This window comes from Drosophila miranda, chromosome 4, assembly GCF_003369915.1.
Source record: "Drosophila miranda strain MSH22 chromosome 4, D.miranda_PacBio2.1, whole genome shotgun sequence".
Classification (NCBI taxonomy): domain Eukaryota; kingdom Metazoa; phylum Arthropoda; class Insecta; order Diptera; family Drosophilidae; genus Drosophila; species Drosophila miranda.
In genome coordinates, this window is record NC_046677.1 from 11,642,955 (window position 1) to 11,655,466 (window position 12,512).

At 43.3% G+C, this 12,512-nt stretch overlaps 2 protein-coding genes across 3 annotated transcripts; one reads left to right on the top strand and one right to left on the bottom strand.

Moving 5' to 3' along the window:
• Nucleotides 1-486: 486 nt before the first annotated feature.
• LOC108163123 (putative gustatory receptor 39b) lies at nt 487-2,652 on the bottom strand. 2 transcript variants are annotated; one of them, XM_017298229.2, is made up of 4 exons: nt 2,484-2,652; nt 1,088-2,049; nt 848-1,024; nt 487-777 (listed from the first exon to the last, which is right to left on the bottom strand). In XM_017298229.2, the coding sequence occupies exons 1-4, from the start codon at nt 2,575-2,577 to the stop codon at nt 721-723; spliced, it is 1,290 nt and encodes a 429-aa protein (XP_017153718.1). In that variant the 5' UTR covers nt 2,578-2,652; the 3' UTR covers nt 487-720. The 2 variants fall into 2 exon arrangements, with proteins under 2 accessions (XP_017153718.1, XP_033248858.1); XM_033392967.1 differs by lacking the exon at nt 2,484-2,652 and having other exon boundaries at nt 489-777; nt 1,088-1,756; nt 1,894-1,953.
• A 1,342-nt stretch (nt 2,653-3,994) lies between these two features.
• LOC108163121 (cytosolic 10-formyltetrahydrofolate dehydrogenase) lies at nt 3,995-8,040 on the top strand. The gene is made up of 3 exons (XM_017298227.2): nt 3,995-4,168; nt 5,030-7,135; nt 7,204-8,040. Exons 1-3 carry the CDS (start codon nt 4,163-4,165, stop codon nt 7,831-7,833), a joined length of 2,742 nt encoding a protein of 913 aa, XP_017153716.1. The 5' UTR covers nt 3,995-4,162; the 3' UTR covers nt 7,834-8,040.
• The last annotated feature ends 4,472 nt before the right edge of the window (nt 8,041-12,512 follow it).

Sequence of the window (12,512 nt, forward strand, 5' to 3'; positions counted from 1 at the left end):
TGTGCCCCATAATCATACGATAGCATAAATAATTATAATGCTTCCATTGCACTGCCAGAAATAGTGCGGATATATCATTTTTGCCCAATCACAAGTTCAACGATAAGATAATCAGTATTTTGGTTGAGTTCTTTAACTGGTTTGAGCTGGTTTTTGGTTTCGCTTTCTGGTAGGTGAGATAAAGATGGGTTTTTGGACGCTTTGGTGCCCTTAATCTTATCTAAAGACTGTTTTACCTCTTGCAGAGCTAAAAAGTACAAATAGGTCAATGTCGGGTAAATTTGGAGGGTTTTTCAAGGTCGTAAGTAAAATAATTATAATTTTTGTTCTTTTCACACATTTTTCATTATATAAAGTGGAATGGCTACGAGATCTGTATAGACCTTTCATGAGTCTTAATAATCATTTATTTGACTTTTGAACTCCGTTTTCCATGATTTTTTTAAATGATATTCCAACAGCATAATCACTATAATTCAGTTTAAAGGGTTAAAATAATCTTTTATTTTAGTTTTAAACATTATTTTCCGTGATTTAAACTTACGAGGCACTTAAATACTTGAGAATAATGCTTTTAGCCAGGTTTTAAGGATCTAATTTAACATTTATTTTATTTTTAAGTATGATTTTCGTAGGCGTTTCTTTACGAGGCAATGAAGTGAATGAACAAGTGGACTTTAAAGAGTTCTAAGTCCACAAACATGTTTCCCATCAATTTTTCTACGATGCACTGAATTGCATTAAAACAATCAAATAGGTAACCATTGCCGCAAACATCTGAAAGTGTAGAACGAATAGAACACAAAAACCACTTGAAGAGTTTTCCATTCAATAAAAAAATACCCACCGACATGAGCAGGGAATTATCAATGACCATAAAGCCCTCGGCATTAATGGCCAATACATTGTGCTCCACTTGCAGGGTAAATTCAGTCAACAGTTCAGTGTACGCGGGTTCCTTCGACTGCTGAAGGGAAGGAGTGCCGTATGCCAATCCCCGAACATAGCTGCCGATCAGCATTTGCTATCAAGAGAAAGTGAGCTCAAAAGTGTACTTTGTTTTTGGATAAAAGTTTCATTCACTCACCTGCCTCTTGCAGTACTCCCCACAGCGACAGAAAGCAAATATTAGAGCCAGCGATGGCGCAGAAAACGAGAATGTGGCATTGAGATATACCAGTCCATATACACCAGCTAGGACCTGTTGGGTCCAGTAAATATTCACCGTGCCATCCATGAACATCACCACGAATATACTCAAAATTGACCAGCCAAAAAGATCATTAAAGTGACTGAAAAGATCAAAGACCTCCATGTGGCTTTGTTTAAGTTCGAGGAGAAATTCCAGGGAACGCAGCTGCTTGCAATTGCCATCCGGGACGCAATTTCCACCCAACGAGTGACAGTGCAGCACATCCCGTATGCGTTTGCCCAGGAGCTCCACATGAAAACCCATTAAATCCACATAAAACAGGAGCAGCACACACTGCAGTCTGATGATGATGAGGGCCACACACGAGGACCAAAAGTACATCAAACTCGCAATAAAGGATGTATAAACCAGGGAAGCTATTGTCCCAAGGCTGGCCATTCCCAGAAACATAATTTTAATGTACCGCCTGCGGGGATATGACAATGCTCCCATTTTCAGCTGCACTTCTAGGCGCTCCCTTACGCGCTGGAACTCCTTACAGAGCCCATAATATCCTTCGTACTGGCACATCATCTGCAGCAGGATAACCGTCATGCACAGAACCTTTGCAATAAACACAATCGCGCTGACCAGCAGCGGAAGAAGCAATGAATCTTTTTGTGGAATGTGGATCTCCATACCGAATATCACCAGATTTATGGACATTAGAAATATGGAATATATCTTTTGAAAATACTGACACGGTCCGCAGGTCTCTGTCCAGGGCACAATACCCAGTAAGGCGAAATACTTGAGGCAGGACTGCAAGCGGTACAGCATGATGATCCAGGTGTGGTTGCAACAAAACTGAACACCTTTGGAGGTGCAGCACTCGCACGTCTGATGGAGTGATAGTACTGAAAGTTTAAGCCAATTATAGTTGTTAATTAGCTAAATGGTAGCTGGGTTTATTGCTAGTTTTGATCATCTTTTAAACCCCATTACATTGTGAGAAATGTATTACCTAAAATGTCACAAAATGTAGATTTTTCTGAGTGCCTGTCTGTCTAATAGTGTGGCAGAATTGTGACCAGGGTGGCAGAAGCCACTTTCATAGCTTCAGTTGTTGCTGGATGCCACTGTTTACCTGATCCCTTCTTAATATTTCAATACATCACTGTGTGATCATGCTCTGGCTTTTTGGAACCCTTCTCCCTATTTTCATATGTGGCTTACATCAAAAAACATGTGCCTCATAATCGATGGAAACCCAAAACCCCCACGAAAAACTCTGTCGCAGCAAAATATCAGGTGAATTACTGCATCTGCATCCATCTGCGTTTCATATTACCCATTTGATGGCCAACTTTACACTCTAAAATGTTCAGACACTTGTCGAGCAAAATATATTCCGTAGAATGTAAAAAATCCGGCCCTCCGATCATGCCAAATCGACATGCACACACCGGGGCCCGTGCTGCTGCTGCTTTTACTGCAGCTCTCTTCTTTAGCTCTGAGATTGATAAGCGTTTCGTTGTCGCTGATTTAATTATGAAATGTATGTGAAGTGAGCCACAAACAAAGAGCCACTGGCGGGCGCACTGGGGCGGCACTAGGGTACTGGGGAACTGGCAGCGCATGTCTATGCTGTAGTTTTTATTATACCCTATACTCAAAATGAGTACAGGGGTATATTAGGTTTGTAGTGAAAATGGATGTGTGTAACGTCCAGAAGGAATCGTTTCCGACCCCATAAAGCATATATATTCTTGATCAGCATCAATAGCCGAGTCGATTGCGCCATGTCTGTCTGTCCGTCCCTCAAAGACTATAAAAGCTAGAGCAACGACATTTTATATCCGGATATCTGTGATATGTCACTGTTACAAGTATATTTCAAAACTTTGCCCCGCCCACTTCCGCCCCCACAAAGAGCGAAAATCTGTGGCATCCACAATTTCAAAGATACGAGAAAACAAAAAAATCGCAGAATCGTAGAAGATGACTATATCTTCTAGAATGCAAAATTTGAACCAGATCGTATAATTATTTTAGCCAGAATCAAGAAAAAAATATCAGTCTTTCTCGCTCTGTCTCTCTCTAACACACAGGTTTCATGGCCGATTTTGCCTATTGCAAAATATGAGTTCCTAGATCTCAGAGACTATAAAAGCTAGAGCAACCAAATTTTTGATCCACACTCCTGTGATGTCGGACCTTAACGAGTTAGTTTCAAAATTTCGCCACACCCCCTTCCGCCCCCGCAAAGGACGAAAATCTGGGGCATCCACAAATCTCAGAGACAATTAAGGCTAGAGTAACCAAATTTGGTATCCACACTCCTGTTAGATCTCACTATAAAACGTCAACCGCACAATCATACAGAATGACCGTATCTATGAGAATGCTGAATTTAAATCAGATCGGATAATTTGTATAGCCATTATAGCCATTTTTATATCATTTGCAGTAGCTACACATGTTCTACGACATGTTCAGACACGTTCTCTGTCTCTCCCGCACGCGCACTTTGTCGCTCAATGTAGCCATACTGACTATGTATCGGGTATAAATGTAGAGTTGCGGTCGCAGCAGCAACTCACAGCGTTTCTAGTATTTTCCAGTATAATTAAAGTTTCTTTCATGTAATTTTTCTACTACTATCTAATATTTCTTAATTTTCTTTGTAGTAAGTATTTTCACATTTTTTTGTGGTATATATTTACAAAAAATTAATTCTTCTAGAACGTTAATTATTTTTTAGCTTTTATTTATAATCAAATCAAGTTGATAACGATAATGGGCCGCTCGTGTGGCACCAAAGTATAAATACCACCCGGTTTTCACACTGAATTTCAGTTGATAGTTTGCCGGCCTTCCAAGCGGTTGGGCATGAATAAAAGAAAAACTATAGAGTCAACTATAATAGCAAAAACTATAGAGTGAAAAGTGAAAACTATAAAGTGAAAATTAATTGAAGTGAAAAGTGAAAATAAGCTTGAACCTTACTGTGCAAATAATCCACAAGAAATGGCTGTTAGTTTTCATAATCAAAACCATGTTCATATTTTAATGAAATTTGATTCTTATTTGAGTTTGCAATTGAGTTAAATTCGTGACAGCAGAATTTGGCAAAGAATCAGAAACCCAAATTAGAGCTGATCGAAAGTAATGCGACCCACAACCAATCTATAAAGCAATGGGAACTTATAGTTTGGATGGAAAGAATATAGAAATAAAATGAAACTGGAATTTTATATGCTTTTTGGACAGTTTATTAATTCCTATAAAAAGTTCAGGCTAAATATTAATAGGGAAATTTTCTCTGTCAATTTACTAACTCTTACTTTTAATCGAAATTGGAAATTTTTTAATTTTAATTGTTATTTTGAATGAAAAATTGGATTGAAAATGTTCCCGTGTGCCTAAAAAAAAAAACTTTGACAACTGATATAGAATTTTCTTTAAAATTAATGGGAAAAGGTCAAGAACAGCCAATTTAAATAGGTATAAATGCTTAATTTTAAATAAATTGCATATCAGTGCTGTAAATAGATAACTTCATAGATAAGTTCACGATTTTTAATAAATTTTATCAAAGCCGCCTGATTTTCCTACGCGGCGCCACCTACAAAGCTTCAATTAGCGCACTGGAGTTCATTAAATAGTTTCCAAATATTTGTAAGGGTATCCCTATAAAATGAGGTACTCTTTCAGGCTTCCTCATGCATCCTTAAACTATTCTCAAAACTGAGTTTTAGGATAAAGTCAGAATCTCATTACAAATCCCCTTTTTGACCTAAGTGGCTCTCTCTACAGAGCTCCTACCTTCCACCCTCTACAAAGCAGCAAAAACTAACCCTTTTCTCCTTTCTTAAACCCACCTTTTTCCTTCAGTTAAAACTTCGCATTGCCATCATTGGCCAGAGTAACTTTGCTGCCGATGTGCTGGAGCTTCTGCTGGAGCGTTCGAACATACAAATTGTTGGCGTCTTCACCATACCGGACAAGGGGAGTCGCGAGGATGTGCTGGCCACCACTGCCGCAGCCCACAAGATACCCGTCTTTAAGTTTAGCAGCTGGCGGCGGAAGGGCGTGGCTCTGCCGGAGGTTTTGGCACAATATAAATCGGTGGGCGCCACCTTGAATGTGCTGCCGTACTGTTCGCAGTTCATTCCAATGGAGGTGATTGATGGGGCCTCATTGGGCAGCATTTGCTACCATCCATCGATCCTGCCACGCCATCGCGGTGCCAGTGCCATATCCTGGACCCTGATTGAGGGCGACGAAGTGGCTGGCTTTAGTATCTTTTGGGCGGATGATGGCCTGGACACTGGACCATTGCTGTTGACGCGTCAGACGAATCTCGAGCCCACCGACACACTGGACAGCATCTACAAGAGATTCCTGTATCCCGAGGGCGTCAAGGCCATGGGTGTGGCCGTGGACATGGTGGCCAATGGCACGGCTCCAAAGATAACCCAAACGGAGATCGGGGCCACCTACGATCCGGCCATGTTCAAGGCCGAGAATCAGTTGATCAATCTGCAGCAACCGGCGGAGCGGATCTGGAACTTTGTGCGGGGTTTGGACTCCGTGCCTGGGGCCATAGCCACAGTTCTGCTGCAGGACGGCACCGAGGAGCAGATACGTCTCTTTGGCGCCCATCTGTATTCCGCTGGTCCCGTGTCCAATGGCCAGCCACTGCGACTGAAGGGTCTGACGAAACCCGCTTGGATTCACGCCTCGGGTCTTTTGATCGAAGGCACCGATGGGGCGTTCGTGAACGTCCGTCGCATCAAGCGTGGGTCAAAGGTGATCAATGCCAGCGAATGGTTCAAGCAGGCCGAGCAGCAGCCCCTCACAGACTTCTCCGAGGATGAGCTATCCAAGAAGGGTATCCTTTCTGCCATTTGGCAGGCTATTTTGAAGGAACCCATTGAGGATTCCACAGATTTCTTTGCCGCTGGCGCGGGCTCCATGGATGTGGTGCGTCTGGTGGAGGAAGTAAAGGAAGCCTTCGATGTCCCACTCGAGAATGATAACGTCTTCATGGCTCCCGTGTTTGAGGAGTTCTTTGGACAGCTCGTTAAAATCCTGCGACAAGGCAGTGGCGGCTCTGGTGGGCAGCAGCTCATCTACGATGGTTTCACTCTGAAGGCAAACAAAAGGGAGATTCAGGTGCCCACACAGCTCTTCATCGATGGGGAGTTTGTGGATGCCGAGGGCAAGCGCACTTTGGAGATTGTGAATCCCACAGACGAGAAGGTCCTCTGTAAAGTGGCCTGTGCGTCTCCCAAGGATGTGGACAAGGCAGTAAAGGCTGCCCACACTGCTTTCTATGGCTCGTGGAAGCAGGTTTCGGCCCGGCAGCGTGGTCAACTGATGCTCAATCTAGCTGATCTCATGGAGAAGCACAAGGAGGAGCTTGCAACCATCGAATCGGTGGATTCAGGTGCGGTCTACACCCTGGCCCTGAAGACCCACATTGGCATGTCCATCGATGCCTGGCGGTATTTTGCCGGATGGTGCGATAAGATCCAAGGGAACACCATACCCGTGAACCCCGCGAGACCCAATAACGTCCTGACCTTCACGCGGAAGGAGCCCATTGGCGTGTGTGGCTTGGTCACCCCATGGAACTATCCTTTGATGATGCTCTCCTGGAAGATGGCCGCCTGCATTGCTGCTGGCAATACCTGTCTGATCAAGCCCGCCCAAACGTGTCCTTTGACTGCTCTGAAATTCGCTGAGCTGACAGTCAAGGCGGGTTTTCCTCCGGGTGTGATTAATGTCCTGCCTGGCAAGGGTTCCGATGCTGGTCAGGCGGTGGCCGATCATCAATTGGTTCGGAAGCTGGGCTTCACGGGATCCACGCCCATAGGCAAGCACATTATGAAGTCCTGTGCAGACTCCAATCTCAAGAAGTGCTCGCTGGAGCTGGGAGGCAAGAGTCCTTTGATTATCTTTGCGGATTGTGACCTAGACAAAGCGGTGAAGCATGTAAGAAATGGCAAAGGGATTTCCTTTAGAAAACCTTCAACTCAAGCACTCTTTTCTGTATTTTCCAGGGCATGTCTTCTGTTTTCTTCAACAAGGGAGAAAATTGCATTGCTGCTGGCCGACTCTTTGTGGAGGATCGCATTCATGACGAGTTTGTGCGGCGTGTGCTCAAGGATCTCCGCACCATGACCATTGGAGATCCCCTGAATCGCTCTACAGCCCATGGCCCGCAGAACCACAAGGCACACTTTGAGAAGCTGCTGGAGTTCTGTGAGCGAGGTGTGAAGGACGGGGCCACACTGGTGTACGGCGGCTGTCGAGTTCCGAATCTCAAGGGCTACTTCTTTACTCCCACGGTGTTCACGAATGTCGAGGATGATATGTTCATTGCGCAGGAGGAGTCCTTTGGTCCCATCATGATCATCTCCAAGTTCAATGGCAGCGACATCGACTCGGTCATGCAGAGGGCCAACAGCACGGAGTACGGACTGGCCAGCGGTGTCTTTACCAAGGACATTAGCAAGGCTCTCAGCTTCGCGGACCGCATTGAGGCCGGCACCGTGTTTGTGAATGTCTACAACAAGACAGACGTGGCAGCGCCATTTGGCGGCTTCAAGCAGAGCGGCTATGGCAAGGACCTGGGTCAAGAGGCCCTCAACGAGTATCTCAAGACCAAGTGTGTGACAATTGAATATTGAAAAGCCAAGTGTATTGAAAGAGAAGTGTGTTCCGTTGGGAGGGCCAAGCCCTCCAATCCCATCCGCAATATAATAGTGGATTGAAAGAAAGAAAAGACTTAACGTTTTGCATAGCTCACAGCTATCATAGTTATAGGCATAGATATTCGTACACGTATTTGACAATTTGTTCTCTTATCTATCTAATAAATAAACTTGAAAATCGTCCTTAAGCCACGTCAAGCACTCAGGATACTTTGTAGTGGTCTCAAGGCAGCCTTATGATTGCCCTTGCAATCGATATTCTCACTGCTATTCTGCTGCTTGCCCCCAACAACGGCGATTGGAGGATATCTTGACTTGTGACTTGGCAAATGCACGAAAACCCATGCACCCTACACTCCACATATAGAGAATATTTGTTGAGAAAAGTAAAAAACATCTATAGGAAAAGCTATAGGATATTATTGAAAGTAATGCGTTCAACCACTGAACATGAGTGCAAGATATGGCGCCGAAACCCAAAGGAACTATATTTCATTTACTTATTCTGAATGTTATAGTTATGAAATCCTAATGGATCCTAATGAAACTTGATATATGGTTCAATAATGTGTCCATGAATGGCTATAACAAAATTCAATACTGTATCTTAAAAATTAACGGCCCCACAACTTTTACATATTTTCAAGGCTATATAATTTTTGAGTCTTTATGATAGTTGGATACATAATGGCTACATACAAGAATTTATAAGGATTCAGCTCTGTATCTTGCAAATGGATGGCCCAAAAACTTTTCCGGATTTTGCTTTAAGGATGTAATATTTATTGAATCTTGATAAAAACTTGATAGAAGTGTAGATAATGTGTAAATAAATGACTGTATTTAAGTTCAGCATTATATCTGGAAAATTCTGTAAATCACAAATTCTCTAGATTTGCAATTGCTGAATATTTTTAATATTTTAATACATTTCTTAACTTCTGTATGGCCTGAAATAATAAAAGATAAATCAGTATCAATATAAACATTAATTATATTCAAAAAATATGTGTTCTATTTGCTATAGAAGTCCACAAACTCTAGGTCTAATCTGTATACCATATTTTCAACGACTCTCTGCATCATAATCTCCTACATAAGCGGTGTAAGGTATAAGGACCACCGACCAATGCTTTAGCTTTGTTAGCTTTATTGTTCTATTATTATCCCCACTCGTTCGTTATAGGGCCTCTCAAGAATCCCTCTAACCTGACCTTTTCTGAAACCATACTAAACTTATACTTGTCAAGCACTTAAACTTTGCCATTTGTGCGAAAATTCGCAAGCAGTCGGCAGCAGGCAGGCAGGCAAAAGAACAGCAGCAGCAGCAGCGGCAGCAGGCAGCAGGCAGGCGGGCAGCAACAACGGCTTAATGCGCCCCCAAACGACTAGCAGCCACCCCCAAAAAATCCCCCCGGACAATTATAGCGCCCACTGCCAGCCCCACCATCACCCCCGACCAGTGTCCCGCGGAGGACTCTACGAATGGGGCTCGATGTGCACAAGTTTTTGGCAAGCAAAGTGGGTCAACCTCTGCCTCCGCTCTGCCGCTCTGCCCCTCTGCCGCTCTCTGCTGCGGCTGGGCGCCGAAGCCTGATCGCCGGCCTCAGTGCGGGTGTTCGCGGGTCCATAATTTAAAGGTTTAAGTGTTATATATGCCATATTTCAATTATTTTCATTGCCGGACATCGGGGGAAGACGGTACGGTATGCTATGGTATATATGTACATGTATATCCTTCAAAAGTTTTGCAAGCTTTTCGCATTAACGCGACATACATTTTTCTGTGTTGCGTATACGTAATCTCTGTTTGTGTGGATTAGTGGATGCTGGATGTTGGATGGTGGGTGCGTGTGTCCGTGTGTATGTGTGGCTTTTTGTTTTAGTTCAAACTTGAACATGGTTCAGGTCTGTCTCTGTCTCTCTATTTCGGTGTATCTCTTTCACTCTGTATCTCTTGTTTCCCTTTCCCTCTCTGTATATCTCGTCTTTCCCCTTTCGCTCGTCTAAAGCTTAAGCTTTCTACAACACTCCCCTGTAATTGAATTAGCTGTAAGGACATGTGCGTTCCTTGTTCTATTGTTGCTGTGTCGCCCAGTGCTGCTGCCATCAATTTATGCAGCATCCTTTCCTTTGTTCCTATATATGTACACATCCTGTTGTATCCTTCTCTCTCTGTCTGCCGCTCTCTCTCTCTCTCTCTCTCTCTTTGGCTGTGGCGTGTCCTGTGTACATTTTCTACTTGTCTCTGGTGTTAATTTTGATTGATTTATGTTGATTGGGGCGTGACAATGACAGCAGCCCCCAAGATACGCAAAACTGTGGGTTATGCGTCCATGATGTGGTAATGATAATTGGGTTGGATCTTGAAACTAGAGAGTAATGTTGTAAATAATAATATAGATGAAAGAAATGAGTACAATATATCGTGTATTCAAGGGAAACGATGACAGAAAGATGACAAACTATACAGATAAACTATATATGGTACAAATAATGGTCTAAAATTGTATCGAAAGCCAGTATGGATGGGAGAGGACAGAGATGTACTGATATATGGTACAAATAATATCACATATGAGAGAAAAATTGGATGTATGATACTTAATGGAAAAATTTGAGACAGATAAACTATTTATGGTATATATAATCACATAATTCCTAGTTATTCAATCACTATATGAGATTCTTCACCCTAAATTGATCTACAACCCGTACTAACTTTTTTGTTGCCTACTTTTAGAATGTCGCGAAATATGAATATGTGTTCATTTCCGCTCCAACAGTTCTCTGGTTCGAGTGTAGCTTTGCCGTCAGAGAAAAACCAACAAACTAAGCCCCAAAGCTCCATCAAAGACCCCCCAAAACAAACCTAAGCCCCCTCGAGGAGGACACCTCTTACCGAACTCCTACACAAGCGAGGAAATGACAAATTATGTGGCATGGAGAACCCCCTAATATTAAGCAGTAGCAGGAGGAAAGTCCAAAACAATCAACAAAATGTCCTTCAGAAAAGTTCTATAGTTTCCACCCGCACCCCACCAAATGGAAAACTTTGTCAAAAATAGCAAACCACTAAGTTTTTGGCCAACTCAATTGACATTAAAGCCATTAAAAGACTATTTTTATGCCAAGAGCAGAAGCCGAAGTAGAATCTGAATCTGAATCAGCATCAGGGATTCGAAGAGCCCTCCCTTTCTGGTTGTATAACACTTTTGAGGGTAACTTTCAAAATCAGCTGAGAAATGACGTAATTGAATGAAGGGGAAATAACCAAAAGAGAAAGGTCTGCCAAAAACCTTACAGCCTTACATTTTCCCTCTCTTTAATAAAAAAAAAGTCTAAGGCGAAACCCCATCACGTGGGAAAAGTCAATTTTCGGCAGATTCCGGCTTTGGACTACGGCTCTGGCTCTGGCTTTAGTTTTTATATAATTTGGAAATAATGCCCCGGCTTCAACTTCAAACTCAAACTCCTTGGGGCTCTTCTTCTTTCTCTCTTTCCCTCTCTTTCTGCTCTCCCACAAAATAATCAATAAATATTATATTACCAGAGCCGGAGACACAGTCTCTTCGTGTCTCCCTCGCTTGTACTCCGGGTCCATTGCGCAGGAGCGCATCTGAATTCGCCGGAACGCTATAATTTCGCCATTGGAAATGGTAATTTTTGCCGCCTTTGGCTTTCTGCTGGACGATATGCCTCTGGGGCACCGATTGATGGGCTTCTGCGCTGATTGAATTCCATCAGACGTCGACGGGCGGAGAGAGCGCATGAGCCTGAGAGAACACTGGCCGCTGCCAAAGACATATCCGGGGGGCAGACGACTGCTGCAATTTATTCAGGCAGGCCCTCAGTAATGCGAGAGCTGTCAAATGCAAGCAAAAATTACTACAGTTGTGGGAGGACTGGAGGATTGGCCTCTGGCTAAGCCAGCAACAGCTTAGAAGGGTGACAGCTTGAGGCTCTCGTTGCTCCCTACCAAAGAACTGAAAGATCACATTTCAATTGATGGAAAATTGTTTTTTTCATTCATTCAACTATTTTGAAACAACAATTATGCAATTTCAATGATTTTTGGTGTCTCTACAGCTTGTCAATGTCCCAAATCTTCTAAATTTGTTGGGTAATTTATATTATTTTTATGAGAATGAATTTTAAAACCCTTCTAACAGTTCTTTACAGTTTTATCTGAACTGAAAAGTTGTACATTAATTGCCAACTAATTTGGCCTGCAACTAATGAAGTTTTTGCGGCGCTTGGCGCTTGCACAGTTTTACAGCCATTCGATGGAACTGCAAATCACAGCAGCAAAAGTAGCTGAAAGCTTAACCGAGCCCAAAGCACTCGTTCTCTCTCTCTCTCTCTCCCACGCTGCACCGCTCCTTCCCTCCCCCGCTAGGGGAACAAAGCATAGCGTCGACTTTTATTCCAGCGGAACGGCGACGGCACCCAGCTGAGCAAAAAGCTCCAGCTCTGGCTTTTTTTTTCTTCATTGCAAAGCTGAAGCTTCCATCCAGACCACACCACACACCCCCGCTGGCACCCATTAACGGAACCCCGTAACCGAATGCCCGAACCGAAGCCAACCGAACCGAACCGCTCTGGATAGCCAGCTGCAAGCTGCGGCACAATCGTCGATGGCCTGGCACTATCAT